General features: G+C 34.5%; 1 protein-coding gene across 5 annotated transcripts in view; it reads left to right on the top strand.

The window, feature by feature from the left end:
- LOC133180299 (fibronectin type-III domain-containing protein 3A-like) overlaps positions 1-25,262 on the top strand; it is a 55,962-nt gene that overhangs the window by 20,960 nt on the left and 9,740 nt on the right. For 3 of the 5 annotated variants that reach the window (XM_061314841.1, XM_061314846.1, XM_061314844.1), the window contains 13 exons: positions 8,090-8,271; positions 12,238-12,439; positions 14,277-14,411; positions 16,247-16,291; positions 19,426-19,538; positions 20,542-20,690; positions 21,271-21,330; positions 22,728-22,866; positions 23,359-23,412; positions 23,785-23,903; positions 24,324-24,483; positions 24,907-24,993; positions 25,086-25,224. In XM_061314841.1, coding sequence (XP_061170825.1) covers positions 8,090-8,271; positions 12,238-12,439; positions 14,277-14,411; positions 16,247-16,291; positions 19,426-19,538; positions 20,542-20,690; positions 21,271-21,330; positions 22,728-22,866; positions 23,359-23,412; positions 23,785-23,903; positions 24,324-24,483; positions 24,907-24,993; positions 25,086-25,224 — 1,584 coding nt within the window. The remainder of the gene's footprint in view (positions 1-8,089; positions 8,272-12,237; positions 12,440-14,276; positions 14,412-16,246; positions 16,292-19,425; positions 19,539-20,541; positions 20,691-21,270; positions 21,331-22,727; positions 22,867-23,358; positions 23,413-23,784; positions 23,904-24,323; positions 24,484-24,906; positions 24,994-25,085; positions 25,225-25,262) is intronic. The other 2 variants (XM_061314842.1, XM_061314845.1) reach the window with 1 other exon arrangement.

Raw genomic sequence — 25,262 nt, 5'->3', positions numbered from 1 at the left:
AAATTTTTGGGTAATTTTTGGGTGGACATCTATTAATGTATCTTTTCGTTTCACACTGCTATTAGAATTTTACATTACGAAGAAGGTACAATGCATTTATATGTCAATTAGCATATAGATTCTTTTAATTAACCCTGAAAAAAAACAAATAGGAACAGTAAAATTTGGGTGTTACTGTTAGGAATAATGCCAGAATATTTTAATGTGGAAGAAAAAAGTGAAATGTGAGGAATACGTTGGTGTCTTGAGGTTTTTGGCAGAGACCTAGAAGCAGATGGGATGATTCACCAATGTGTGAAGTTTCTCTTCTGCAGAGTGTAATTGCTGGCTGCTAGATAAGGCTTTTAGGAGGCTGACTCCAAATCAATAGATGCCTGCTTTCTGCACTTTTTGATCAGTATTGATCACTTGGTTTGACAGGTTTGGGCTATTGGAGATGATGCTCTTAAGATTTTAAAACAAATAAATATGAAAGCTGATGAGGGAGATAATCAGACGTGAATCTCAGGAATGATCACAACAGTGATAAATAATATAGAGAAGATTGATTGCTTTTTCTGTATAAACTGAGTAGGGTACATTTGGAATTAGGGATGAACCATACAGAAAACATTTTGTAGACACTGACTATACACATTTAAAAGAAAAATTATTCCCATTAGTCTTGATAATTGTAGATGGAAGTTTGAAAATAACCAGTATAATTCCCAGCCACTTTCTATTTTGTAAAGCTTTGTAACAAATAGTACATCTCAATTGCGTAAAATTCAATGGTCTAAAGCACTTTACTGGGTTTATTACTCTACCAAGGACTTAAAATATTTGATTGGTGGTAGCATTGCACCCGGATGTAATTAGAAGTGTAGCTTCTTGAATATTACTGATAAATCAGTATGTTGCAATACGAGAGTATTTGGTAATATTTTTCACAATACAGTATTTGCAGTTATTATTGGATATACAGTAAAAACACAAAGTATATTGCAATTCAACATTAAACTGTCCAATTCATTTTAGAATAAGCAAATTTAATATACCAATATAAAAGTTAACAACTGTGCATAATTCCCTAATTGAAGTATAACCCTACATCACCACCATCATTCTATACCAATGGTTGAGAAGTGGAGCAAAATGGCAGATAATGCAGATATTATATGTACTTGAAGTTTTGTATGTTTTACATAAATCTTCAGAGCATGAGACGAAATCCAAATCAAGAAGCAAGTGATTTGGTCTTGTACTTTATATTTACTATGAATAGATAGGGCTACGTTCAAGAACTTCTTGTGCATCATTGAACAGATAGACTCTTAATTTATTTTCTTTAAGATTTTAAGATTTAAGATTAGAGTTTAAGATTAGAATCTGAAATTACCAAAGGGCTCCTGTCGTCTATATTTGGGGCTAATGAAAGGCCCCATTCCCAATTCAAAACAAGGCACCTTTTTTTCCCAACTGAATGTGTTAATCTTCCCAGTAGTCAGTGTAGTTGGTAGCAAGCACAAGAAATACAAGTTTTATTGGATAATGATTTTCCCAAAATTCCCCAAAACGTTCACTAGTTTTCCCAATATTAATGGCCCTGGCCCAATGCAGTTTCAAAAAGTTGTGTGAGTGTCCTATTTTCAAAAGTATGGAGGCAGATTTTCTATGAATGCAAAACAGAGAGAGATTATATGAGCAAGTCTAATTCATGAATGAAAATTTAATTTTGGCACAACAAACATGTAAACATGTCGAGTGTTCAAAGTACAAATTTCCTCTATGAAATGATTATCATATGAGTAATTTTGTTAACTTGTAATGGCATATATCCTGAGTACTGCAAGGACAAAGTCGAGAAATTCTTAACTGTATGATCATCCCTTTCGAAGAAAAAAAAATGCACCATTGTACAAGATGGAATTTTGTCACTTAATTCTTTCATGGATAATTTTTGTGCCACCCTGTACCTTATGACATTATAGATATCTTAATTATATTTAAACTATTCACAAAGCAGTAGTGTGCCCTGTTTAGTGTATGTACATAATTTTTTAAAATAAGAATTTATGAACTCATGACATAGCTATTTTATTGGAATCTTAGAATTGCATTATGAAATCAGAGGTGCCAATAAGGTCATCCTAGTAATATGATTCAAATAAAGTAATGCATCATTAAATAAGTGCATTTTTGTGTTACATATTCCGTGAAAGTACATGGTTGATCTTTGCTTTAACATGGTGTATTTTTTCAGTTAATGTAACAGATATTTCCTCTTCCTACTATAAATATTTAGTTACAGGTAAAAGTTATCGGCACTTTTGGATAATTTACAATAAAAGACCCCAAAAAAGGAGAAATTTCTTCTGCTTTTTTGTCATGAAAATGCAGATTTGATTCACTGGCGGCAAATAACACAATTCTTACATTAAGACCTGCTAGAAAAATGATGGATGGATTCAATCATATATATATGCTAAGTCGGTGAAAAGAGTGTCGTTAAGTATTGTCGGACCTCTGATGATGTCAAGGATATCAAACTTTGCATATTTCAGTTCTGTGTGAAATCCATTCTGGTGTTAAATTTCTTTTGATATATTTTATAATTAAGTCTAGATTAAGGAAAAATATTTGACCTTGATTTGCCCTTCACTGGTCATAGAACAAATTTTGCCCTTGATACAAAATCCACACACGTACATAGCAAATATGTGGCAAATATTGCTAATAAGAATGAAGTATTTTTTCATTAAACATTTCTTACATAACTTTAGTCTTTATATGTTAATAATGAACATCAAAGTCAGTTTTGATATATTTGAACATGATGAAAAGGTTAATAGGTGTATTTTTGCAAGTTAGTTTAAATCATTCCTTTATTTATAAGTAATTAATAGCAAAAATGCTATTTGTTTTAAATTACTTAATAAATGTTTGATTATATATAAGATGTAGACATCTACTGCTTGAGTTCTTTCGGGGTTCACTGACTATTTTGAGTCGGGGAGAATTGAGTTTTGTTTCGGCCCACCAGTGAGTGTTCACCAGTGAGTGTTCACTGACTGAGTGTTTTGAGTTGGGAGAATTGAGTTTTGTTTCGGCCCACCAGTGAGTGTTCACTGACTGAGTGTTTTGAGTTGGGAGAATTGAGTTCTGTTTTGGCCCACCAGTGAGGGGTTGAGTGTGGTTAATACTTTCATTGTTATTGGACACAGATTACATCAAGTAGCATGTTGCTTTGAAGTTATAAAGATACTATCTAGCCTGCGAATTGGCCACCAGTTGGATGCTAATGACTTGAGACTTTTCCAGAACTAATAATGCTGTGTCTGTGGTGAAATCTTGAAGATTTGTATCAATGAATAGGTATAGTAAGATTACAAGATACCCAGAGCAGCTTGAAGTAAGGGTGGGTCAGGAAATCTGCCTAAACCGTGTAATTTTACTCCTGTAGGGATTAGCCTGAGAAGTGTTGGGCTATTAATGAGTGTATACGTGCCTAGTGTCCCCATCCTTTCTCCGTGTTTGGTATGTAGATTGTTTTACGTGGCCTTCTGTCTGTCATTCTTGCATGAATTGTTATCTTTATTTGAGGTTACCAACCAGACATCCTTATAAAATATGAGAGAGAAAAAACATGCAGTTGTTAAAGATTTCCTTCGTCAGTCGGGTCATGAAAGAGAAAAGTTGGAGCAAGACGTCAGCAGTTATAGGAACTTATTAATAAAATCATGACATGGATGACTGTATTCTTGTATTGCGCACCTGCATTTACATATCCACTTGTATACTAAGGGGTGAACATTCCTTAAAGTACACTAGGTTATTAACTATAAGCATATTGAATAGCTAACCATTTGGAGGCATTTTGTGAATGCTGTTGACAACTGAAAGTATATAGAAATGGTTGCTGTCAACTTAATCACTCTGAAGTAAGGCCAAATAAAATTATTTTTTAGATTCTCATCCCCATGCACTTGCCCCATTTAGAGTGTCTCTCTGTATTTTTGTTTATTTTGGTTAAATAATGGATGAAAAATCAAAAAAAAAAAAAAAAAAAAAGCTAATTTTGTTGACCAAAAGAATGAGAAACATAAACATGGCTATATAAGTCTGTCACTTATTTTAATTGCTTAGTGTCTGTGAGTATTTTTTAACAAGCCAAATTTTTTTTGAAAAAGTTACAAAATATTGATATAAAGTCAAAATTTTTAGTACACCTCTCACTCCTTTGTTTTGGAGAAGACAATTGGATTTACAAAATACAATGGAAAAAATTGACTAAAATTGCAACATGTAGAAACATATCATAATTATTATATGTTTTTAGAGACAAAACAGTGAAAACTTATTAAGAAATTTCAGCTTCACCAAAGTAGCTATTATATAAATGAAGTTATACATCAGCAGATTTTAGAGAACATAATTACTACTGAGTATAATAGCGCTACTTGAACTCTGTATCTACAAGAACTCTTCAGCAAAGGCTAAATTCTTCAAGAATTTTTATACAGATCTATTCAGAAAACTTGTACAATGTCACGCCAGAATCATAAATGTTGCATTGAATGGTTGTCTTGAGCAAAAAAGTGGATTTTAAAGACATCATTTGAAAACTGTGGTAGTTTTAGATGAAGCAGAGGGTTGGTCTTGGAGGTATATGTTTGGAGAAAGGTTGATAAGAAGTGGCAATTAGAGGGCTTTGAGATCTGTGACAAAGCTGCATTTGTGTTTGGGTTAATTCTTGGGGGGGGGGGGGGGGGGATGGAGTGGGGGGGGGGGGCATGAGTAGGGATTTCAGCATCCAACTAGGAAAATTTTAAACATTATAAGATACATTGAACTTTGTAACTAGTTTGGCCAGTCAGACATTTTTACAACAGGCCATGGACTTGTCAGTATGAGAACTGTCCATCTCATATTCAGAAAATAACATTCAACTGTTTACACAGGCTTTCATAATCACCAGACGTAAACAATATTAAAATTGTATTGAGAATAATAAAAATCTGCCTTCAGGGTTAAACACACTATGTAAAAGTTGGGAAGAACTTGTGCAAGCAGTGGTGCACATTTGGACATTGTGTATTCTGAGGTTGGTAGAGGAATGCATCAATATTATGAAAATAATTGGGGTAATTAAAGCTTATTAGTGGTTTGTGTACTCATGTTAGCATAAACAATGTAAACATCTCGTAATAAAAAGAACTATATAAGATATAGAATAAGATATTTTAAAGAAAACAACCCACCTGCTCCATTATTTTTTGAAAATTAGGATGAGAATTTATAAATTGAGTTTATGCGGCCTCTACAGATAAGTTCTATTAAACTGTGCAAGCACTTCATCTGTAGAAGTTGTCATATTGCTTTTTTTTTTCCTTACCTGGCCTGCGTCATTCAGGTAAATTGTGCTAATAATGAACCAGAATTATGGTCATTATTTTCACAGTATGACGTTCATGAGGTGTTAATGGTGGAAATGAATATTTTTTCTATAATTTTGTTTTACTTTTTTTTCTTGACCCAAAAACAAAAAACCTAGAAACAAATCCCAACTGGAAAAGAGATTTCTGTTGTTTCAACACGTAGCTCCACCCAAGTTTTGACCTGGCCAGAGGGCATACAAACCTGTATTTCTGATAACACGCAGTTTCACCCATTCATGCTGTGTCCTATTTGTATCACAATGGCTTGAACCGATTAAAGAAAAACAGCTGACTGATTTCATTGTGTCAGGAAATGCTCCTAGTAGATGGTGTACCTATGCACATACCTGGAAGTCAAATATTTGTCTATTTATAGTCTAGATCGTGAGGTGAGAGCACTCATGTATGTCAGGGCAGGCATGTAGACTTTTCTAGGAGGATTAAAGAAGACAATGCTCATGACATAGGTCGACCAAAACTTACACAACTCTTTTGGCACTTGTATACATCCATGCATAATGGCCCTGTGTTTCAGTGACGGAGGGTAATGAAGACTGTTATTTATGTTGATAAGATGCTGGTGTGCATCCTGCCAACATTTTTATCAGTGCAGCCTGGGTTTTGTTTGGGTCACACCCTCATAACAAATGAAGGGTATATTCCTATGTCTGGTAATTATCTTTCCCTTGAAGCTGAAATTGCAGAAAGTTTGCCAGAGAGTTAAGAGGAAATGCATTTTCACAATAAAATAACCCATAAGGTTGTTTCTTAGAGGGGATTTTCAGTAATTGGAATTTACACTCCAGCATACCCAAGACTAAAAAGAAAGTTTGATTACTTTATTTTTATTACAGTGAGAAAATGTTGTAAAGTAGACAGAAGCAGATTTATAGTGATATAAAAATATAAAAGAGAAAAAAAAAACATTGCTGCGGTTAAATAATATTGCACTAGGAGACACATGACATCATAAGGAAAGCCTCTCAGATCGTTTAAAAAACCCGCATTAAATCCTGGTCCAAAAAAAAATGTCATTTGAAGTAAATGCACTAAGTTGAAAAATGTGTCCTGAAGACATGTAATCACAACAGATTTTTTTTTTTAAGGGAAAGATCCTGGGTAGTTTAGGAAAGAAAAGCTTTTCCTTGATCAGAAGGGAGGCATATTTGCAATTAATCTTTCTGTTCCTTGATCAGAGGAGGGGTATATTTGCAATTAATCTTTCAGTTAAGAAATAAGTAAGAACACCTAAAACAATAAATTCTAGGTCACCGGAACTTTGCTTGATGGGGTGGTGTTTTTGATTTTCCTGCATGCATGTATATTTGATTGTGTAATTCTTCACAGATAGCAGGCATGATTTTCTATTTACTCCAATTTCAGTTTAGATTTAAGGTATTTGAGTTATACGATTTAATGGGATTTATATGCATAACACTGGTGCTTTTTGTGCTGAAGCTAATCAAACACACATTTTACTGTAAATAGGGCAGACAGTCTGACCTTGACAATCTAGGTTAGAGTTTTCCCCCCCATGTCAATTTTAGATGAACAAGATACCCATATCTTACAAACTGAAAGTCCCTTACCATTTCCTCAAACATTCCTTAAAGATAGAATCATTCCCTTGGCTCAGATGTAAATTATGCAAACAAGAACGCTGTAAGAGATCGGAAAGTGTTTATTCTTTACACTAGCAAGATTTCCCAGATTCTTAAATTGCACAAGGTACCGGTTAATCAATAAAAATCTTTAGAGTTATTTCAAATGACATTTATCAATACTGGTACTTTTTGGGTGTTTTCATGTGTGTGCATTTAATTGGAGTCTTTTGGACCTCCAGGATGAAGCTGCGAATCTTGTACTTTGCTGCAAATTACCAGCATTGATTTCTTGGTTAGGAGATTTTCCTCAGGTGCAGTGTGCTTTAGTCCTTGTCAATACACTCCGGCCTCTACGACTTTGTTGATATTTCTGTCATTTAAACATCGGGAACCTTGAACTTGGGAGATCCCCTCATCAAACCTGAGGTTATTTATTGTTCATTCCTGCATCTCATTGTCTGCTCCTAGACTTCAGTATAGATTGATCATTACTACTGGATAATCTGATCAAATGATGGAGGTCATCTAGTGTAGTTGTCAGGCTTCCAACCATCATCAAAGATCTCAACAATCGAACACTCTCTAATCCAATCTTTTGGCTTCTAACTGTTCATCAAACTCGCAAATCAGGGTCAGAGAAACACTTCAAGACAGATACCTTTGATAGATCTGTATTTCTATATACATTAATCAGCTAGAACACACATGTTTAAGTAATAAATCTTTTATTTGAAAGTTTCCTAAGAAGTGATCCTTATTTTACAATTACCACATTCATTTTCTGTCAAGTATGTTTACTTATTGGATATGAAGTAGTGCCTAATTATCCTTGAATGCAATATTTGTAATAATTGGGTGATTTAATTTCTATTCCATTGAGCATGTTGAAAGAATGTTCTTGATAACCTCAAAACAGATTGCACCCTCTGAAAAATTTCTTATGAAAATGAATTCATAAAAAGAAATAAGATGTTATGTATGACATTTATATTATACTGCATAATTACGAACATTCTGGTTCAATTTCATGGTAAACTGTTCATGAATGCTATGTGTATATTCTTGTAGGACCTGCCACGGTGAGAATGGTGTCCAATAACGGTCCACCACTTCCCATGCCCATGCAGGTGCCACCAGGTCACATGGTCCAACAGATAGTGGACGAGCACGGCATTCTGACTCATGTCATTCTATCGCCCCAGCCCACGTCTATGCCAGTTGGCGGACCCTCTATGACGGTAGGATACTATGTATGTATTAAGATTTTTTTTCCCTCTCTTCTGTGGCTCAGGCTTGTATCCATGGCGATTGCATGCTGCCTGACCGGACATGTCTTGTGCTAACCATAACAACCGAAGGAGGGACTACATTGTTTAGCCCCACCTTGATTGCTGTCTTAGATTGCAGGTGCTACACAGAGCATTTTGTTAAACACCAGACACTACAAAGAATATCAGTGGAAAATGTATGTATTTTGTCAGTACTCATTATGTTAAACATTGTCTTACTGCAAAAACAGAGAAAGCGTCATCACGCACTATAATAATGATTCACATTTGACTCTTACAATTAGGATACCCCTGTGATATACAGAATCTCTTTTTATCTTGACTCATTCCCCCCCAGCCTTCTTAGACGCTGCTGTCTAGAAAGATTTGCTTCATGGAAAATTGGAAAGAACATACAGAGGCCAAAAAGCAATAGAAAATAATCAGCATTTGTAGAAGAAGTCGTTACTCCTCATGTTTTGATGTTTGGCACCTGTTGATATTTCCTTTTGAAAAGAAACAAAAAACTTAATTATATGCATAAGGAACTGGGGTGTTTGAAGTGTAAACTAGACAGAATATGTATGGCTAGGGATGTGCGATTTTATCGATATACCGGTATATCGTGATTTTTAATAGCCCAATATGTATTGTGATACAGAGACTAAAATACCAGTATTTAGTACATAATCATAAATGTGAAAATTCATTTATTTGTTCAATTTTTAAATTACAATTACCGTAAGTGTATAAAAATGTTGTAAAATATTAAATCAATGGCATCCCTTAGCATCCAAACATGCTTTATTGATATATAAATAAAAACCTGAAGTTATTTTTCACACCATATTTGTTAGAAAAAAAATATGGAGATACATTTCAAATCATAGGTAAAATTGTGTGTAAACATATGACATTATCATGATATTTTTGGGAAAAATCGTGATATATCATGATACAAAATTTTTTGCGATACCCATCCCTATATATGACACATGGTTATTTAAGATTTGTAGTATCAATTCATATTTACATATTTACTATGCTGTTATGTATGTATATGTACATATATTGATTACATTATAGAATGGATTTAACAGAATATAAATACATGTATTATGCAAATATTTAATGCATTTATTACTGCATTGAAATTAAACTTCATGAATTTTCTTAACATGGATTGACTAATTAACTAATTAACAAATGAGAACAAAACAATTGACATATCTAAATTATACAAGATTAATGCTGTCAGAATGTATAAAATTTAGAAATATTATTGACAACTGTTCAAAATTTTTATAGAATTTCATTATAATAGATGAACAAATGATGACTTTAAACGTAATAGTATGCAAATTTTTGTCATGGAATCATCCAGAAATATAATATCTGCCTTAGGCAGAACTGTGCTGAAGGAACCAGAATATTACATGAAAAGGCCGAGGAACTTGAAATCCTCAATTGTTATCAAGACTCTGTGAATAATGACAGAGTGATGTCTAAATGAAACTACACATAAAAGCAAAATGCTTATGGCAGTTTTAAAGCAAGATCCCTTTGTTTCAAAGTCACATTTTTCCACGCCCGATACAAAAATTTGCATATAAATTTGAACTGGATGCAAAGTGAAAAGTGTCTCATTTTGGCGTCAAAATAAAACTTGGGATGACATTGACAGCATTATGGGAGTCGGGGATAAGCGTCAGCTTTCACTTGTGATATATTGATTATGACGGAGCTTTGACATACATTCTGTGACATTGTGCAGTGCCATCAATATTTCATCAGTGACCCTTTTGTGGTGGGACTTAGTTGGAAAAGAAAAGGTTTCCACACAAAGTCTGCCTTGAAAGTCTCTGAATTTCGAATGCAGTCAGTAGATTTATTGAAAACATCATGTAAATGAAAAATTGCCCCCCAAAAAGGGGGGGGGGTATAAAGTCATTTATAAATGAATAAAAGATAAAATAATGAGTAACACACATAATTGTCCTATCTCTTGTTCTAAGATATAGGACTTTGTTTAAATTTTATAATTTATGTTCATGTCAATCTTTTTTGTTTCTATTTTTTTTTTTCAAAATAGTACAACCTGATTTTAGCGAATGTTCTGTGACAACTGAAAATTACTTAATGTATCATTATCTTTTGTTTTAAATATTCACCCTTTCATTCCTTTCATTTGTTTATAAAAAAAACAAACAAATATCATACAATTAATAAATGTGTCATATGATAAAAGTGTTATTGTTATAAACAGGTTTCCATTAAATTTGAGTTCACTGCTAACCTGTTTTTCTGTATTGTCACCAGTATTACATTTTTAAGATTTCCGTTGCACAAGATTTAAAATGTTGATTTTTAAAATGTCATCAATATACTGAAAGGAAAAAAAGAATGCAGGGTAACATAATTTGCGAAATATTTTTGATTGCATGGCTGAAAAATATGAAAACTGGTCAGAGGTATTTCTTGGTAACTGTGCACTAAAATTGGTGCTCAAAATTACTCAACCGTGAAATGTATGACATCACGTAGGGAAAGAGGTGAAAAGCAAACTACATGTGCATATGTTGATGATGACAGGTTTTTAGGACCACTTGATGCACTGGAGGTCTACATATCATTTTTCGATATTTACAGTCGATATGAATTTCTTAAAATCATGGTATGACTGACGGAAAATCCATTGGGTCTGGTAATTGAATTGCCTAGGGGAAGAAAATGGCAACAAGTTGCTGTGCAGTTTGTTACTAATTTTTCCACCATAAAACATTTTATCTGTTGTCAGAGAGGAACTGGAATGGTTTCGAACTAAATGGACGGTGATGTTGGCGCGTAACAATGCCACAGAAAGATGGAGCTATATTCATACAGTTACTACCACCTATGTAATCACCACATCATTACCACTGAAACTGATATTCATACAGTAGGCAGTCATAATCGTTACACCCCAAAACTTAAAGAAACTGATTGCCCTACTTTGGTTCGTGAGCTCGTCAACTTTACTTTGGTGTTACTCTCACTTGCGCACGTGTGCATTTTTAGCATGTTCATCCCCAGGAAAATGTCAGACTTTCTCACAAACAGTCACATTAACCAAATTGACTAGCTCTATGAAGTCTCTAGATCTTTTTCTCCAATCAAACATCTGAGGGACTAACTGGACGGTAGGGTTTGAAGGTGTTGGAAAGCCCCAGCTACCCTCGACCAACTAAGGGCTGGCCTGTTGGAATTTAAGGGTTGAATAATATCCCTATGATGAGGATAAATTCGCTGATGAACTCTGTGCAAAGGAGAATCAAGGCTGTGACAGATGTGCGAGGGAGATTTTTCATTTTTGGGGGCACTGTCATATGAATTTCAATAGCTCATGAATGATCCATCAAAATCAAATGAGATTTTGGTTACTTGTTGATTAAAGATGTGTTCAAATGTTAGATAACAATACTGGAAAATATCTCTGAAAAAAATAGCATTAAATCACTTCAAAAGTTTACCCTCCATTTCTTTTTCCTTTCAGTATATTTTCAGATGTTTGCATTATGACTACTGTAACATGATATCTACATGTAAATTATAATATTATGGATGTTCATGTATGCTTATAATTAATATATATAGAATATATACATATAACTTGCATGATGTTACTTCGTATGATATTAATTATTATTCATAGAAAAAAAGATGATTTAAGTAAATATGTCATTGATCTATTGTAATTGATAATATATTTTCTCCAAAATTAAAATTAAGCTAGTATTTCCCTCTAACAATACCAGAGATAAATTATGTGCTGAAAAAGGATACGATCATAATGTAAAATTATGCATATTCTAGGAAAAGAAAAGGTTTTTATTCACTGATTAATGAATATTCATATGCAATAGATTTTACTTATTAACTATTAAATAATTCTTAATCTTTCTCTTACAGGGAGGACCAAACAATACACCGCCACATGCACAGTATTATCCAAACTATGGGCCCCCCTACCCAACTCATCATTACCCCTCCCATCACCACCCCACACATCATGGGGCTTCCCCCCATGTCCACACAGGGGCACCCACACACCCTCATGGGACGCCTCCACCCCCCAGTTGTAACAGTAATCCCAGTGGACCAGTACATCCAGGTAAATGATAAATACCTGTGGATTAATTAGAATTCATTAAGTAGTTAATTAATCTGTAAAGGTTAGCACTTCATTTAAGATTTCTAGATGATGTACATTTGGCCAGTTTTATATATAGAGAAATTGAGTTAGTCCCATATTTTATTAATATTACAACATACTTGTACATAGATGGATACATAAAATACCTTTTCTCCTTATGTATTTATAAATAGCTTGTCAGGCAGGTCATTTTGATTGTGAATAAAATTATTTTCCCATCTGAAAAGTGCAAATGTACCGGATTCGGCGATATACAAAATAAATTTTCAAATTTTGAGACAGTCCTTTAATCTATTGTGTGATGTCACTTCCTGGGGTTTTCCAATATCAATCTTTGTACAGGTAAGTAGGAATGTGACACATCAGCAATTGAAAAAGTCTACCATATGTCACCATTATGAACTTATGTAGGGGTAGATAAAGCTTAAGGGGCTACATTATAAGATCAGACATAGGCTTTGTGTCGGATTAAGAGGAAGTGTACTCTAGCATGTCTGCATTTCCTTTAACGATTGTGTTGATTGTTAAACTGAAAATAAAAAAGCAGAGGAATTGTTGAACTTGGCTATATTTGGCATAAAATTACCTGTTTTGTGTGTGATATGAATCTCAATTGTTTTCTAATTAATGGTTATTCCGAGGGAAGTTTTTTTTTCCTGTGTAATTTATTCAATGCAGTGAAATGTCAGATGCTCCATATTCATAAAATGGTGTCTATTTATATAACTTGATAATCTATAAGCCACTTGACTTCAGTTGGTTTATGGAGTCTAAAGTTCTTGTTACCATTGAATGTCAGTAAAAATTAGGGATGTTGGCATGTTATATTGGGAAACACTTTGTCAATCCATCTCTGTGTATTCCCTGGTTCATATGTTGAAAACTATGGACCGTTTTTTTACAGAGGTTATGGGTTACATACCAGCCTAGACTAAATATTTATGCGTGTCTTGTGAGGTCCTAAATAAACTTCTAAAATTTTGGGATCTTTGCATTCTGAAACCAGGTGCTTCGCATTTGATGTATGAAAAGAAGTTAGTATTCATTAAACAAGGCTTTTCTAAAAGTAAACACTGTTTCCTTGTGGGTATATCCTGTCGGGTGACTTTCTACATCAATTATTTTTATGAAAGCAGGCTAAAGAATATTAAATATCAAGAGACATGAAAAGTGAAAACAAATACTTCAAAGCTGTTTTGGAATTCAGTATTTGATATTAAAGTAAAAAAAAAGATGAAAGGAAAATATTGATCACAAGGCATTTTTTGAATCATAATTTGATATTTAAGTGAAAAAAATGAATAATTAAAGAGCTTTTTGAAGCAGGAGAGACTCCATTATCTCCTTAAAAAGATCGAGGTAAAACTAGAGGCCTTAACTGATTTTAAGGATTGGTGGAGCTGATTCTGCAGAAGTAGAATTTTCAGCCATATGTAATCTCGTACAACCTGAGCAGAATTGTCTAGATAACAATCAATATTAATATTTTTATGGTGGAAGAAGCCAAATCAATACCCAGTTTTTGGTTTGTGAGGGCTGAGAAAGAAATTATTTATATATGTATAAGATATTGCAGTACTTTGCAACACACCCTTCAGATGTTTTTTTTTTTTTTTTTGGATATTACCTGTGTCTGCAAATATTATTGTCCTATTTTAACACAAGAAATGGCTTTATTGTAGTGGTTAGTAGCTTAGAAGAACATTCCTTGATTCAACATAAGCCATATATTAGGCATGTATCATCAATAATGTGATTAGTGTTCACATATATTCAATTTTATGTCCAATTGTAGGACCAAGTCAACCAAATTCTATGGAGGGGCGGGCCAATAAACAGAGGGAGAGAGTGAAGAGGAAATTTGAAGACAGGAGGAGTCAGGGAATGTATCAACAGCAAACAAGACCCAGGATCAATGGGAAACAGAAAGGTAAGGGCAGAGGAAAGTCGGAAAGAAAGGGGGGAGAGTCAGAAATAAAGAGGGGAAGAGGGAACAGCAGGGGAGAGTCAGAAATAAAGAGGGGAGAGTCAGAAATAAAGAGGGGGAGAGTCAGAAATAAAGAGGGGAGAGTCAGAAATAAAGAGGGGAGAGGGAAAAAGCAGGGGAGAGTCAGAAATAAAGAGGGAGAGTCAGAAATAAAGAGGGGAGAGTCAGAAATAAAGAGGGGAGAGTCAGAAATAAAGAGGGGAGAGGGAAAAAGCAGGGGAGAGTCAGAAATAAAGAGGGAGAGTCAGAAATAAAGAGGGGAGAGTCAGAAATAAAGAGGGGAGAGTCAGAAATAAAGAGGGGGAGAGGGAAACAGCAGGGGAGAGTCAGAAATAAAGAGGGGGAGAGGGAACAGCAGGGGAGAGTCAGAAATAAAGAGGGAGAGTCAGAAATAAAGGGGGAGAGTCAGAAATAAAGAGGGGGAGAGGGAAACAGCAGGGGAGAGTCAGAAATAAAGAGGGGAGAGTCAGAAATAAAGAGGGGAGAGGGAACAGCAGGGGAGAGTCAGAAATAAAGAGGGAGAGTCAGAAATAAAGAGGGAGAGTCAGAAATAAAGGGGGAGAGTCAGAAATAAAGAGGGGGAGAGGGAAACAGCAGGGGAGAGTCAGAAATAAAGAGGGGAGAGTCAGAAATAAAGAGGGGGAGAGGGAAACAGCAGGGGAGAGTCAGAAATAAAGAGGGGAAGAGGGAAACAGCAGGGGAGAGTCAGAAATAAAGAGGGGGAGAGGGAAACAGCAGGGGAGAGTCAGAAATAAAGAGGGGGAGAGGGAAACAGCAGGGGAGAGTCAGAAATAAAGAGGGGAAGAGGGAGCAGCAGGGGAGAGTCAGAAATAAAGGGGGAAGAGAGAAAAGGCAGGGAAAAAAATCCAGAAATAATGGGAAGAGAGGAAAAGCAGAAGGATAAGGGTAGGGGAGAGTCAGAAATAAAGAGGGGGAAGAGAAGAGCAGGGAGAGTCAGAGAAAAGGGGGAGTAGGAAAAGAGATAGGGTAGAGATAGATATAAAGGGGGAGGGGAGATGGGGGGGATCAGAAGGGTAAAGGCAGAGTAGAATCAGAAATAAAGGAGAACAGAAGGTAACAGGCAGGGCTAGATCAGAAATAGAGAAAAACTAAAGGGTAAAGGCAGAGAGAAATTAGAAAGCAGGAGGAGGGAAATCTTAGTAATTCTTCAGGATATTAGCTTGTGCAACAATTTTTATATTTGGAAATCCTTGCAAAGTTTGAATTGAAATGAAAGGAAGGGGGAAATATCTGTCTAAAATGGCTGCAAAACTTTTGGAAATAAGAGGGTAACTTTCTTTTCAGTTCTGGTGTTTGCTTAGTCATATGCAAGCATAAGAATTGAAAAGTAAAGAGTACCTGTTAAAGATGATGAAACTGTGGAGTAATACTTACTAGTGGTAGAAGTGAAGGACTTTTAGCTGGAAGTATGTCAAACCAGTCAGGTTTTGTATTTCCTTCAGAGTGGGTTCTTAACCTAATACACACAGTGCCATTACATGTTAGGACAAAATAATTGATCAAAAGTAGTGACGAAGAAGAAGTGTCGCACACTTCTCACATAACGATGTAAAGTACTGCTGCACTATTACATAGTTTTCTTGGAAAGTACATCTAATTAAAGAAATTATGTCTTGTTTAACTGAAAGTACAACTTGTTTCTGTATGCATAATCATCTAGAAATGACACATAAGTAGAAAAGTCATGGCCATGCTCTTAATAATTGTTGTGCACATGTAAATACAGAGGTTTACAGAGACATTTTCTATTTTTTTAGAAAGCCATGCCAAACCAATGCCCTATGAACCGTACCATTATCAAGGTAATATATAATGTAAAGTTTGTTATGAGTAAAGCAGGGGGTGTTTTAGAATATACATACATTATTCTAAGTTAATTCTTAATTGAAAAACCTACCACTAACTCACATGTATATGTAGTGTTTCACCTGAAATTTTGGCCTGGTTCAGACTTTGTGATGGTTGACATGAAAATCACTATTTCATGAAACCTTTTCCCCTGTGTATTACTCTATGTAGATTGGATGCCTATAATTCATTTTAAAAGGACCTCATAGAAAAAGCTTTGTCATAAAAGTTTTTTTGTCACTTGTTCAGTGGCCACCTGAGGCTGTATAATTACTAAATATACCATCAAAGGGATTGAGAAGTTAATCCAGAGAGTTACGGGAATGCCAGGTGCTATTTATTCCCACCTGTGTGGAGTTATAGAGCTGGTGCTAAATGTTGTACATGTACTAACATTGAGCAAGACAACCAAGAAAAGACTTTTTGCTTCTATGATTCCTGTCTTGTATCTTCCCTTCAATATAAGACCTTTGAAAAGACAAAAGCAGGTTTGATTGTTTGAAAGAAAAAAACAAGAGCCTGGCCATTATCTGTCAGAGGAAATCGTGTAGAGGGATTAAAAGTAGATTACGGCTGATAAGTGGTGTTTCAGTCAGGAACAGGGGGGAAGTTTGCAGGGGGAACAGCGTTCTTAGACAGATAAGAGGATGTTCAGGAGGCCTTTATGTGTCAGACCAGGGGAAGACAGGTGGTTATGTAGAAGGCAGTAAAAGTCTAGTCAAGTTAATGTCTGGTTTATATGCAGACCCATATAGTACAAGAAAATGCTGACAGACATACAGCATAATAAAAAGACAAAACATTTACCTCAGTATTAAATCAGAAATAATTTTTTCATCTTTTGCCTGAAATGATGGTATAATTTGATAGCCTAGAATTTGTAATTAAAAAGATTTTAGGGTGTTTTAACAAAGTTGGAATTTATTTGTGTCTTGAAAATTTTTGTCGTTCACTTCATCATGCACTCTGTCATATGTGTTAAATCACATCATTATAGCCCTAAACCCCATGACTATTGATTTTATGGTATTTTATGCTGACCTTTTTTGTTTTAATAGTTTAGATGTAACATATTGCTGACTTGGCAATTCTAGCACAAACGCCAATGACCTTTCTGCACCTAAGGGGATGCTAAGTTAGAAATTTTTTTTTTCTTTCAGAAAGCCTGAGTTGTTCACTGATTTGGGCACTTGATAGGTTTTATTGTGTTTTTGCCACTGTTAGCCTCATTAATCATAGGGGCTGGTATGTGGTATATGACCTACATTGTATGTATATATATGTAATGATTAACAGAGATTTTTATTTATTGGCTTTTCATAATCAGTCATGCACAAATAGTTTTATTATCTGTCAAAAGGGTTTTATTATGGAAAGGAATAATTCATTTAGCAGGCAGAGTGGTAAATGCAGGGATTAGAGTGCTGTATGCTTTATTCAAATTTGATATTTTTCTGATGATTTATTGACATGTATTCCTCATTCCAGATGTTCATTTTTTGGTCTAGTTATTTCTTGTTCAAATCAAAATATGTGATTTCTCAAGTTATGGAGTTTCCATACTTCTCGGTTACATACAAATCGGTTAAAAAAAATAGATCAAAAAAAAAAACTTGTGGGTAATTCGTGGGGACAGCCATGCTGCATACTTTTTTATCCATCTGTTTATAAGCTATTGTTCAGCCAGAGGAAATAAATCCGTCCCATTAACATGTCTGAGAAATCCTAAAGCCTTAGTGTCTTAATGGAGAAACAGGCCTGTTATCTGCTCCATATTCTTTGTTTTGTGGTGCAGTGTCTGAGTATGCAATGTCTTTCTTGTAATAGAAACAGCAGAATGGGGTTTTGACTTTTTCTGTGACATATACTTGGTCTGACAAAGACACCAGCTGACATTTAATCACACTGTATTCTTTTGCAAAGTATTTTTGATCAGAGATACTTAAATATACACTTTGAAGTGTCATTTAGATAATTTTCTATTCTGCTCATTAGAATTTTTGCAGTTTTCAGGTGTGTGCAATTGTATGCATGTTTGATCCATTTCAAATTTGACATCAGCATTTTCTTTGAGGTTTCTTTGATGATTTTTCTTTGTAGAATCTATCCGTGTGCAGACTTGTGTGTGTGGTTTTTTTTTTTTTTAATTTTCATGTCTCCAGTCCATCTCTCTACCACACTGTTCCAACTTTTACATAATCTTCTCCAATTAATGTCATCCTCCTTCAGATAACATTATTTGGTATCTGTTTCCTTGAAAAAAATTAAAGCTTGTGGGTGGGTTTTTGTCAGAGCTGGGGTCTGGAGGCCTGTTAGCTGTTCTAATGAGCTGCTTCATCAGCCTCCACTTCTAACAGGGATTGGTTTCTAAAGCCGTCATCTCCTGTAATGGCCAATTTAGAACATTTTAAACAGAATTGATTGTTGTTATGACTTCCCTTCTGCTTTGTGTTATATATTGTCCTTATGAAAAGGTGCTACATGATGTACTTTTGTTGATAAATTAATAATTAATAAATTACATGTTACATGTACATAAATTAGGATTTAAATGAATGATCTGCAGTTCTTTTTTTTTTTTGTTTCATTTGTCATGTTTGACAATGATTCATAAAAAAGCAGCCATACCTATACATTCAAACTTTGTTATCTCAAACTCAATGGGGCCATTAGAAAAACTTAGAGATATCCAATAATTTGAGATAGTGAGGTTAAAATGTACAGTTTAACTTCTTTATCTCGTACACTGATATCTCGAATACCATGGATATGTCAAAGTGATTTGAAAAGTTCCAACCACTTATTCTTTAAGTCTTCTACCTTTCGATAACTCGAATCCTCGGATATCTCAAAGTTTTTTCTCGATCTCATCAAGTTTGAGATTACAAGGTTTAACTGTATTAGAAAAGGTTGTTTGAACTTCCAACTCAGTTTGAATTCAAGATATTGATTTTTGAGATAAGGAAGTTCAGCTGTACTGAACTTTGTTGACCCAACATTGAAGATTGTGTTGATTTATCGTACAAAGAGAAGTTACATATATGCAGAATGACGTAGGCTATACATTGACAATTTTTATACACTTTAGGTAATGGTATGAATGGAGACAGTTTGCCTCCTGTGGATACAGGCCAGCAGGCAGAATTAGCAGAGGAGAGAAAAGTCATACAACAAGTGTTGTCTAGTACCCCAGACCCAACAGTAAGTATACAGATACTCAACTAGATATAAATACTATGTCGTACCCCCCCCCCCCAATAATAAGTATATATAGATGCTAAATTAGATAAAAATACTATCTAGTGACCCTTCCCCCCTCCCCCCAGGAAGCAGTAAGTATACAGATAGTAAATTAGATATCAGTACAATGTACTATCCCCCCCCCCTTCCCGTCCCAACAGTACATATATAGATACTTTATAGATATGAATACTCTCTAGTACCAATGACCCATCAGTAAGTATACTAAATACATGTATAAGTACTGTTCTCAAGACCAAACAGTAAATCAACAGAGCTGTATCCCCCCCCCCCTCCCCCTTTTCAACAGGTCAGGTGATGGTATGTACTGTAAACCAACTTTTATTCGCGGTGTGAGAAATATTCACGAGTTTTGCGGCCTACTTTTAATAGCGAATATTAATCGCCGCGAACCATTTATTTTGCTTTGTATTTGAAAATAAATCATCGCAGATTGATTTCAAACTGACAAATCGCGAATAAAAGTTGCTGCGAATAATAGTTGGTTTACAGTATATAGAGCTGAGATATACATACAGTAGGTATTGTCTAGATAGGATCAGTGATGAGTGCATCAATACTTTCCAGATCCATTAATAGCTTTAATAACTTTGTTTATTGTAGACTTAGAATTTGTAGTAGGTTTGTTTATTCCAGACCTAGCAGTATCCAAGTGCTGTACTAAATTCTCCAGACCCACAGACCAGTGTGTCAACCACAACTTTACTTTGTATCAACATCTAATTAAACACCTGCAAAATTAGATTTTTTTTTTTGTAAAGCTGGAACTAATATGTTTAAAAATAAAATTAAAGAAATTTCACATCTGGATGAACTAGAAAATGCCTGAAAGTGTTTTTATTTTTACACCACTTTGTGCCCACTGAAAAAGACATGATTATGTGGTTTGTATCAGATTACTATAGCAATACTTACTTACTGATGATATTTATTTGCCTTTCAGGTGTCGGAAATCGAGGCTAGAAGTGCTTTGATTCAGTTAGCACTTCCGGAATGGGACCCTAATGTGTATGAAATAGATCCTGCAGATTTCCGATTTACCTTACTACTGTCTGATAAAGGAAAGGAAGGCAAATACAAATTAGTTTACAGGTATGGGAACAAATGAAATGAAAGATTAAGGTGTGAAGAGGAAAGGGGAGGGGGTGAATGTGAATACAGTAAAACTCGTTTAGTGGCTATGTAAATTTAACGAATTCCTTGTACGGATATAACGAATTACGGATATAGCGAAGTAATTTCATAGGTCCCAGTGACTTCGTTATAACCGAGTTTTACTGTACCATGATAGAGGCTTCTGAGAAATAAATTTTAAAAAATTGATGGATGTCAACTGCAAACATTAAATATATCTGGCATATAATCTTGTATACATGCACTGTCTCCAAAAGAAAAAAAATCTCGATTTTTTTTTTTTTTTTTTTTTTTTTTGTATGGATACGACCTTTGAAAGCAGATAGTGTAAACATGTACTGAAAACTGATCTCAAAAAATAAAAAATGATGGAAATTTCAAAATAACCAAGTAGAAGGCTTTTGATGTTCTTAAACTTATAAGATTATAGGAATTTAATTTGAATATAGAGTGCATTTTTTTATGATCAGCATATTTTGTGGTTTGGTTGTTTGTCAGACTTGATTTGATTTTTTTTCACCTCTTTGTTCATTTACAGTGGGGATGCCACAGAAATAACGTTGAAGGATCTGAAACCAGCCACCGACTATCACCTCAGGTAAAGAAAAAGGCTGCTAATGCGGCTCTGATTGATCAGCAACAAAGAACATGCACAACTCATCACCGCTCCCTTTTTGTTCATGTTTTATAGACAAAAAAAAATGGCTCAATTCATCACACATAAGCAATTTTGTTTTTATCTGTCTGTTATCATTTCTCATCAGTTATGTTTGTTGGAAAATAAGAAGTCCAGCTTCTGAAATTAGACAAGGGTTTTACGGGGGGTTGTTTTATAGTTTACAGGGTCTTCTTTTTTAATACGAGGTCAAATGGCACAAACCATAAGGTCAATGCACCCTACGCTGGTTAAATTTGATGTATCTTTGTACTCTTCTAATAAATGTTATATTCAAGACAGACGTTAATTTTGAAGCCTGTAAAGTTTTCCAGCCATGGTTTTTTTTTTTGGTTGATGCTAACAACATTCCTTTTCTCAGAAAATCACCTTCCCAGAAAAGATTTCATGATAATCATCATGCTTTTTTTATGCACTGATGAATGATACAATGCTGTGGGGTTGATATGTACATACCATTAATATTCATCAAAATCTATGAGAAATGTTCATTCTTCCAGTGTTTGGAAACAAAAATATTTTTCCTGTAAATTTTTTTTTATGAAAATCAATTATTCAATAGGTATTATAATATATCAGGCTTGTGACATTTATATGCTTGTCATTTTATTATTTTCTATATGAATAATTAACAGTTGGTATGATGTGATATATCATTCCTCTATAAGAAAGACAGAGATGTTACAAATTGCCTGCATATTAATTAAAAACAAATAAAAGGAAGATCCATCTTGAATGAGAAATGGATGATTACAAAAAAAAAAAATTCTACACCTGCAACAAAATCACTGTTCATATTTATAGGTGCCCTCTTTGTATAAAATGGGGCACATTCTTTATCCGTATTTTAAGATGATTTTGAAAAAAAAAAAAGAGAAGAGAGAAAACTGCAAATTCACCAGGTTTTCAGAATAGGCTTCTGATGGAGTTAGCCCAGAGCTTCTGGTGGGTTATCTGATAACAAATAGAGCACACTGCTCTCGTTGGGGGGAATTAATACATTAGATGGAGATAAGTCTGTTAGTTAATTTATGGTCTGTTTAATGCTTCATTGAGTTCACACCAGGACAGAAGTAGGTCATTATGTTACTGATTATAAAAAACAGATGATTCAGTATAGACACAAAATAGGGTTAATGTTTTAGAATTACTTGTGCCTTTCAAATCAATATTTTTGAATTCATTTCCTTTATTCCAAGATGGAATTGACAGGAATATTTCAAGCAGACTAGATGAAAATAATGAATATGAAGGCCTAATGTTAAGAATGAAAGATGAAATAAAATGATTAATTTTGTGCTTTTTTTTTTGGCTTGCAGAGTGTATACGTCTTTGGAGGATCTGAAGGGAAACACAACAGAGTCGGTGAAATTTACAACCAGTGCCTGTGAGCCAGATCCCCCCTCACCCCCCAAACTAGCCAACAAGAACAAAACCTCCATAGCTCTCAAGTGGAATGTATGTGCCACTGTACTCAGAAACCCCCCATAAAATTGTAGTAAAAAATTATAACATACAATTATGGAATGAATTGATACGTGAAGCATATTTTAACTTTTTAAGTTTAGTTTTCTCTTGAAGCAGCTAACATATTTTTGCATCTGTTGCGAAATTCAATACTTTTTGCAATGTGTTTGAAGAACAGGAATAGCAGAGCTTTGAAATCTTTTCATTTAAATTGGAGGTTAACCGAACAGTTTTTCTACTGATAAGCATATGTTAAAGGCAGTGATTAGAATTACATGAAATCTCATACCACCTGTGGTGGACTTTAAATCTTTGTTCTCCAAATTGTTTTGATAAATACTGCTATCCAAAGACTTCTTTTATATACAATTTAGATGAGAACAAAGAATGTAAACAAACGCTCCATTTACACGTTAATTAATCTGTAATTATTTCTGGGTTTGTGTACCTCATGACTTAGATTCTGGTGTTTTTTTTTAACAGAGCACCTGTGAAAATGGGGCGAAGATTTCCACGTATACATTGGAAATGGATAAGGTAGGAATCTTACCAGACCTCTGTGATCAAAGAAACATAACTCTTGTGATCTTTGTACACAACACAACTATTGCATTATACAAATGATTGATGGGTAATTGACAGAGCTCTTAGGTGAACGAGATCAAGTCAGGCTACTCTCTGCTTTAGTTCACAGCACTTAATCAGTTCAATTTGTTAAATTAATCAAAGTTTTTATTGTACATGCATTGGTAATTGACCTCAAAGTATAACCCTATCCAATAAAACAAAAATCAAAGTATTCCAGTTGCTCTGATGAAAGGCTACTTTGTTGGTTGTTAATATAACATGAAAAATTGCTTTAGTTTTTGAGTGTTTGATTTTAATTGTGCTGTTTATGATGTGTATTAGGGAAATGGTGAATTTGTGGAGGTGTATAATGGACTACAAAGACAGACTCGCATCAATAAGCTGCAGGCATCCACTAAGTATACGTTTAGACTGGCAGCCATTAATTCCATTGGTAAAAGGTAAAGCCATACATATAAGAAGCCACCTCTAAGATCATTTTTTTCCAAGACAATTCATAAGGTCCCACATAACATTAATTGAACAAGAAGGGATTGTATTTTCTGATGATTTTTTTTTTTTGGTTAGAATTGATTCTGCAGGACTATATCTAATCGAATTAATTTTCACCAGTTGAGAAATGTATGCTGTATTATTTATTTCTAATTAATAACATGCCATAGGAGCAGCACATCAAACATTAGGAATAGAAAAAAATTATTGAAACCTTTGTATCAAAAATGACATGATTTTCTTCCTTGCACTCTAATCTGTTTATGATAATTGAACAATATTTGACAGACGCATCATACACCATGGCGGTGCACTTTATTTTCATCATGACCCAGTGTATTTTAATATGTTGTGATGCTGTGTTTTAGTGAGTTCAGTGATCCCGCGTCTTTCTACACGAGTGGCAGTGTACCCAGTCAACCGGATCCCCCTATGTTATCAGAGCCATTCACCACATCACTAATCATCTCCTGGATCAAGCATCCAAACGAGGACACCTTCCAGCTCCAGATGGAAGATGAATCTACTGTAAGAAAGCAAGACTATTCCACATGACAATTTATCTTAAAATACCAAGACTATTCCACATGACAATTTACCTTAAAATAGCAAGACTATTATTCCATATGACAATTTATCTTAAAATAACAAGACTTTTCTACCTGAAATTTACCTTAATATAGCAAGATTTCTTCTCATTAATGATTAGGGCAATTTATCTTAATCCACATTGATGATGATGACAATTTACTTTAAAATAATTAGGAAGTAAAATATTGAAAAACATAAAATAATAAAGAATACAACATGTGATGGAAAAGAAAACAAAAACTCATATAATTTTTATATCCAATTTTATAGGTCCTCTATTTTTTATTGATTTCTGTAGATTACATCTTTAATTATATGAGAATAACATGCATTCTTAAATATTAACATTGATTTTGACAGGGGCATGGTTTTATCGCTGTGTACAATGGACCAAATTTATCGTACAAAGTCAAAAACCTGATGAGAAACACAGAGTATAAATTCAGAGTAAGTATTGCTCATTTGATGTTATTGAAATATACATTTTCAAAAGAAAAACTATATGAAAAGGATGACATGTTATACGTTTATTTTTACAGCTGGCGGCCTTTAATGATGAGGGCCAGAGTAAATGGAGTGATGTGGTGACATGCAGGACAAAACCTGACCGACCAGCCCCACCCCCAAAACCACAAATCAAGGGCAAGATTCATGCCTACAACTTCAGGGTTGTCTGGGGTAAGTTTGAACAGAGTGATATTTATGCCCCCCCTTCG

The sequence above is a fragment of the Saccostrea echinata genome, unplaced genomic scaffold (genome assembly GCF_033153115.1).
Source record: "Saccostrea echinata isolate AGI-Se365-2 ecotype Australia unplaced genomic scaffold, CSIRO_AGI_Sech_v1 ptg000006l, whole genome shotgun sequence".
Classification (NCBI taxonomy): domain Eukaryota; kingdom Metazoa; phylum Mollusca; class Bivalvia; order Ostreida; family Ostreidae; genus Saccostrea; species Saccostrea echinata.
Note: the sequence above shows the minus strand (reverse complement) of the source record. Positions and strands in the feature narration are given on the sequence as shown.